The sequence below is a fragment of the Chrysochloris asiatica genome, unplaced genomic scaffold (genome assembly GCF_000296735.1).
Source record: "Chrysochloris asiatica unplaced genomic scaffold, ChrAsi1.0 scaffold00132, whole genome shotgun sequence".
Lineage (NCBI taxonomy): Eukaryota > Metazoa > Chordata > Mammalia > Afrosoricida > Chrysochloridae > Chrysochloris > Chrysochloris asiatica.
The window spans coordinates 7,782,729-7,789,807 of record NW_006408650.1 but is presented as its reverse complement, the minus strand read 5'-3'; the positions used below and the strand labels follow the sequence as shown (position 1 = coordinate 7,789,807).

At 51.6% G+C, this 7,079-nt stretch overlaps 1 protein-coding gene across 1 annotated transcript in view; it reads right to left on the bottom strand.

The window, feature by feature from the left end:
- FADS6 (fatty acid desaturase 6) overlaps window positions 1–5,475 on the bottom strand; it is a 35,187-nt gene extending 29,712 nt beyond the window's left edge. The window contains exon 1 of the mRNA XM_006869682.1: window positions 5,426–5,475. Coding sequence (XP_006869744.1) covers window positions 5,426–5,475 — 50 coding nt within the window. The remainder of the gene's footprint in view (window positions 1–5,425) is intronic.
- Between the last annotated feature and the right edge of the window lie 1,604 nt (window positions 5,476–7,079).

The window sequence follows — 7,079 nt, the reverse complement described above, 5'->3', positions numbered from 1 at the left end:
TACGTACACCTGTACACAGCTCACAGGTACACACACACCTGTACACAGGCTCACAGGTACACGTACGTACACCTGTACACAGCTCACAGGTACACTCACACCTGTACACAGGCTCACAGGTACATGCATACCTGCACACAGACTCACAGCCACACACACATACCTGTACACATCTCACAGGTACACACACACCTGTACACATGCTCACAGCTATATATACACACCTGTACACAGGCTCACAGCTGTACACACACCTGTACACAGCTCACAGGTACACACACACTATTTTATACAGGCTCATAGGTACAACACACATGCACATATTTGTACACAGGATCACGGGTACACACACACACCTGTACAGGTCCACATAAACACCTGTACTGAGGCTCATAGGTACACTCACACACACACATCTGTGCATGACTCACAGGTCCACTCACAGGTCCAGCACAGAGGAACACAGGAATGGAGGAAGAGGGGCCTCACTATTCCACCTCCTAATCTGGCCAGCTGAGTCCCTGCTTCTGGCCTGGGGACGGCTTGGGGGGCATGGTGGAGGGAGGTGGGGGCTGCAGAAGTTTGAAGCCTGGGTTTAAGCTCTGAGTGGACTTACCAGAAGTTCCCTCACTCCTGGCTCAAAACCCATGAGGCTTAATCATTCAACAATAAACACTGGGGCGGGCTCACAGTGGTAAGAGACACACAGAGGTGGAGGCAAACTCTTGGGCCTCAGTTTTCTCCTCTGTCAAAGGGGTTTAGACATCTCCAGGTGTTGAATTATCACACGTGTAAAGTCCCAATGTATACAGCAGGTGCTCACTGTCATGATGAGACTTCCAGACATGAGTTCTGGCTCTACCACTTTCCACAGATGTGACCCTGATGGAGCATATTTAATAGACAGCTCGGTCCCTCTATTTCCTCATTTGACAAACAGAAATCAGGAAACAGTCTGTCACCCAGAGTTGCACAGAAAGCTTATGAATGCACATAAAAGGCTCAGGTGAGAGGGGAGACTTGGCTTGGAGAACTGTGCTGTCCACCTACTATGTGCGGGGCAAAGTTATGTTACTAAGTTTCCCAAACAATCCCAAGAGGAAGCCAACTTTATTTGCATTCTATGGAAAAGGAATTGTAGACAAGTGACTGACTTGACCAAGATCACGGCTGAGCAGAGGTAGATGTAGGATTTGAACCCAGGTCTTCAAACTCCACTGAGTCCAGGCATTCCTTCAGTGGTTTTCAAAGTGTGTTCATAGGAACCCCAAAATCCCTTAGATGTACACAAAAAGAATGGGAGAGAAACAGAAAGAGGCTGATTGGCAGACCCAGTGTGACAGGGAAAGATGGGACCGAAAGACTGTGAGACTGGAAGACAGAGAGGAAAAGGCAACTCTCTGGTCAGAATGAAATGCTTCTGCAGGCTCCAGACCCCACATGCTAGCTTCCCAGTATCCTGCTCAGTGGCTCCTTGACCCATCCTGCCTCTCCCAGTACAGCCCCTCAAAGCGGGTGGGTACTATAGTCAGGCTATGTGCTTGGACAGCTGAAACTGCCAGCATGCAGCATGTACCCACCTCACAGTGATCCTGGTACAATCCCAGGTCAAGAGAACCCAAGTTCAAACCAAAGGGGGGCATACAGCTCTGTGGTTAGACATGTCGGGTTCAGTTTCAGGGAAATCTGGTTCTGAAGCTGGCTCCTCCACCTACTAGTTCTATGACCTCAGGCAAGTCATATCACTGCTCTGAGCCTCCATTTTCCCACCTATAAAATGGGGATAATGACAATGCAGTGTTTACTTTACAGTTGTGGCTGTATTATGTGTTTTATTAATAGCATAAAAGCAGGCCGTCTTATAAGTGCTCAGTAAATCGATAGTAAAAACTTGAAAGCTTGTTTATTGGGGAGGAGGGTGGTCCAAGGTCGAGGAGTCTGGAATTGTCCTTCACTTACTGGTTGTGGGATGCTAGTGCGTTGCAGGATAATGCGCTGGACTGCAAGTTCGGTTTGAACCACAAAGTCGGCAGTTCAAACTCAACAGCGGCTCCTCAGAACCAACTCCATGGCACCCCACAACAATGAGGACTGTCACATAAGCTGTTTCTCAGTCTCTTCATCTAAGAATTGGAGCTCAAAACCCCACAGCAGGAGGGGAAAGCTTTGGATAAACTTCAGCATTCAGGGTGTTGACTGGACATCCCCAATCTGCTCTGGCCTCCGGCTAGTTGGTTCACCCTTGGTTAGCTGACCTCATACTTCAATTGCTTGGTCACTCACTGGCTGGGATGCATCCAGTGATGTGTACAGTGGTCACTTTACTCTCATATGGGGTCAGGGAGAGCTGACTGGACTCACTCTAGGACTCACCAACTGGGCTGGGCCAACTGCAATGCCAGGATTGCACCATGGACCAACAATAATCATGATCATTGTTAACTGATGTACATGAAGTATCAGGCAACGTGCCAAGAGTTTTGTATATATATAATTTCATGCTTCTAATAACCTATGGGGTTAATGCTTTTATTAAAATACCCATTTTACAGGTGAGGAAGTTGATTCAGAGAGGTTGGATAACTTACCCCAGGCCACACAGCTGGAAAAGGATGGAATTAATTTTACTGCCTGGGTCTGGCTGCCCCCCTCGGGCACTGCCCCCTCCCTTGCCTTATCTGGGAGAAGGTGACACAACCATGCAGTTTGGGAGCTTTGGAAACACCATGGGGTCACTTCTAGCTGTCCTATATGGTCGCATGTGTCAGAATCAATTTGACAATAAGTCCATGTTATCACCAGAGGATTCCTGGTGTGGAGCTACAGGATCCGCACTGGACTGCGAACCACAAGGTCGGCAGTTCCAACTCACCACCTGCTTCTTAGAAACCCTATACAGGGTTGCTATGAGTTGGAACCAACTCAACGGCACTTAACAACAACAATCCTCATTATTTGAGACTTTTAGGATAAAAATCCCCCTAAATTTTTAGGGGATTAAATGCAAGAAGTTGAGTCGCTACTGTGTAAAAATTGTCTTCCCTTTGTGTTTAAAGTCCCCTGTCCCTGAAGTCACACCCATTACTCCAGATACGTCAGACTTCCACCCTCTAGGTACATCGACCCATCGGCGTGCCTGCCCCTGCCATTTCCTGTTAGTCTCTGCCTCAAGCTGAAGCTCCCTGCGTGGAGACCTGCAGGTTTTTTGTGAGGTAGGTGCAGTAACCAACAGGGTAGCCAACAGGGGTCGCACGGCAGTTGGACCTCATGGAGCAGCGAGGGGCTCAGATCTTGGCGACCCTTGGCAGTCTAGGGCAGGAGAAAGTCAGACAGCAGTTGGGAAGCCTGTGTTCTGGGTCTGGATCTGCTTGGATAAGTCCCTTTCCCTCTGTGGGTCTCGGTTTTAAAGAGGGAGGTGGTGGGGGCTCTAAGAGTCCCTTACCTATTTGCTAGGCAACATTCCTGAACTGAGATGCTGGGATGTTTTCTGATGGATTCTTCAAGGGAAGGGGCAGTCTTGAATACCCAGTGGCAGAATCCTAGGTAATGGAACAAAATAGCTCTGGTCCTTTCCTGGACTTGACTGAGAAAACAAATCCATCGGCTTGCAGAGCCTCACTGCGGGAGAGTACCCCAAACCAAAACTGTCAATTCCAACTCATATGGACCCTGTAGGTCAGAGAACTGCCCACATAGTGTTTTCAAGGCTGTAATTTTTACAGAAACAGATTGCCACATTGTTCTGCCATGGAGTAGCTGGTGGGTTCGAACAGTAGAACTTCCAGTTAATTAACAGCTGAGTGCTTATCCACTGCACCACCAGGAAGCCTCCCCTGGGGGAGAAACTCACTGCCAACCCACTGTCATCTAGTCAATTTCGACTCACCGTGACTCTGTACAGGGTTTCCGAGGCTGTGAATCTTTACAGGAATAGTCAGTTTCACCTTTCTCCCTTGGAGCAGTTGGTGGGTTTGAACCACCACCACTTAGAAGCCCAATGCCTAACCCACAGGGGAAAGAGAGGCTTTCTAAATCAGGCTAAGACAAGAGCTCTCTGGGAATAGGGCACTGATGAGGACTATGGGGAAATGGAACACCCCCCCCCCGAGACTTCTCAGGTCTCCAGAACAGGGTTTATGGGTCCAGGTTCTGGGGGACAGGGTGGCAGGCTCAGGGGGGTGGCAGGTCTAAGGTTTCTACCCATCCCTAGAGAAGCCCAGGCAAGCAGGCCCCAGGTAGGAAAAGAGGAAAAACTGCAGGCCCAAGAATGAGGCGGGAACCTAGAGCCTGGAGCCTGGGTCTTCCCCCTGGTCAGCTGCTGGAAACAAGTGGATCCCCTCCATCAACTTCTAATTCTGGGCTAGATTAGCCAGATGGAAGACCCCAGGCTGAGGGAGGACCCTTCAGCAATGTACAAGAGGGAAGAGGGCCCTGCCTCATAGGACCCGAGACCTCACCCATCCCCACCTTCTTGCTTTCTTTCCCTTCCCCCACCTGCCCCCAAATGACTTAAGAACAAGACTGAGGCATGGCAATGACGTAGAACAAGGTTCTATCCAAACATTATAATGAGCTGAGGAGAGGGGTTCACTATACACTGATGGGAATGGCAGAGCCTCCCACCCCAGGGGAAGAGCTGGGAGGAGCCGAGCAGCAGAGGAAAGGGCAGTACCTGGGGACCCTAGAAGGACAATCGGCACTTGGGATGGCCCCAGGCCCAGAAGTAGGGAGAAGGCCTGAGTAAGCTCTGTAGGCAGTGACAGGCAACCAAGCCTTCAGCCCTGTGCTGGGAAGCAGAACCAGAAAGCCCCTCTTTCATGCCCCAGCTCTGGGAGTGTGTGTTTTGTTGTTGCTGTTAAGTGCTGACGAGTCGGTTCTGACTCACAGCAGACCTGTATAGGGTTTCCAAGGAGCATCTGGTGGGTTTGAATTGCGGACCTTGTGGTTCACAGTCCAGTGCTGATCCTACAGAGCCCCACCAAGAGTCCAGGCGTGTGTGTTGTTGTTGTTGTTATGTGCCGTGGAGTCGGTTCCGACTCATAACGACCCTGTACAGGGTTTTCGAGGCTGTAAATCTTTACGGGAGCAGAAAGCCTCATCTTTCTCCCGCGGAATAGCTGGTAGTGTGTGTAAGGGGGGCAAATTCCTAACACAGGGTTCTCTCTTGCCTGCTCCCCCTGCCAAGAGGGTCCAGGAAGGGCAAGGGCAGAGATGGTGTACCCAGTAGGGGTTGCCTCCCAGGCTGATGGACAAGAAGGAAAGGCACGTCCACATGGGGGTGGGACATGTGTTTCCCCCATAATGCCACCACTATTACAGAGCAGGGTTGTATGGTACGCCCACGTATAACCACTAACCATGTTGATTTACACAGCAGTCCAGCCCCTTTCTGACCAGGAAGTTCTGCCAACAACCCTCAACACACCTGCCCTCAGGACCTGGGACAACCAGCAGCAAGATGACCAGCATCCTCATGCTGGACCCTCTGCCGTGCCTAGGACCTGCCACTGAGGCACTTGGTAAGGGTTTTTCTCTAGCCTAGAGTTACCTGCCAGGCCCAGGGGGCATTAATACTGCAAACGGAGTCACCTGGCATCTATCCTCCTGGTCCCTGGAGTACCTGGCGGGCCTGGCTGTACAACTGAGGAGGGCTGGAGAAAGACAGGATGGGGAGGGTGAGCTGGGCAGGGCAACTTCCTTCCCGCAATCTGGTACTCTAGCTCTCACCATGGCCAGTGGGTGAAGGAGAAGGGGCAGCCGAGCTCAGGGATGGGAAGGATAGGAGGTCGGGGCATTTGGCTGAAGAGTCTGGTCTAACTGCCTCTCTGGAGGTGTTTGTGTTCGGGAGGAGCTGGGAGACTGTCCAAACAGGCAAGTCCCCAGCCTGAGCGCAGGAGAGAACAGCCTGCCTTGGAGGGAGGGTGGTGGGAGAGACAGTGGTTCTGGGTACTGGCTGTGCCCTTCTGGGGCACAAAGCCAGATGTCCCTTTTGGCCGCTCAGATGGAGGCGGCTCAAGCCTCCATCAGAGGGTACTGCCCACCTTTGAGGGCAGATGTTCTGCCCCTTGGGGTGCCTGCTGGCCTCCCCTCTACTGCAAGGTGTGACACCTTTCCAGGGTGGTCACCCAGTACTCCTCGCCCCTGGGGAAGGGGCAGGTAGGGCTGCAGGGCTGGCGACTGGGGGGGACCTGGCAACCCCACCATGGGATGTGGCAACTCGCAATTCATTTGGTCTGGGGAGAACAATCCTCAGTCATCTGTGGAGAAAAAGGACAGAAACAGAAAGTCAGATGAGGGCCCTCAAAGACATGGTTTTAGACCAGCGCCGGGTTATTTTCATGACTTAGCTTTACCCTAGACCCCAAACACTAATCCAGACTCCCTCTCTATGCCCCTATCTCCACCCCTGCCCCAGTCCTCCAGGGTAAAGGCCACAGATATCAAAGGGGAAGGCAATGCTCGATGGGCTTTGTGGGATGCCATGAGTGAGGGGGCAGGGCAGGGCAGGAACTGACCATCAGCATAGCTGGGATCAGGGGTCAGGGCAGGGATGGGCCGACAGCACAGCCAGCCTGAGGTTACCTTCTATGGCTTCTGAATGAGACAACTCTATCCTCAAGGCCTTGCTGGGAGCATTTGCTCATGTCTCCGGTTGTGGGGTTCAGAGGCAGGCAGACAAAACGTCTGCCTGGGAGACTTGGGTTTTGGGGGTGAACTATGGCTACCACGCCTGCATTCCATGGGAGGCACCTTGTTCCACTCCCTAGACAGACCAGAGATCAATCCCAGCTCTGCCCTGGCATCAACAGGTTGGGGTGAGCCATTTTAACACTGGAAGCCTCCACTTCCTCATTAGGAAACCAGAGATGATACCCAAGGGCCTAGCCCAGCACTGGGGAGGTGGGAGGGCTCAAAACCATCCTGGAGATGATTACCATGACCACACTACCATATCAAAGCCAAGGCGCCCATTTCTCAAAAGTCCAGGTGCATTTCATAGTCACTGTAGTAAGAAAGCCCCAAGTGATTCAGTTGGAAGCTGCTTTTTCGGACTGGGTGGTTTACAAAATCACCTTGGA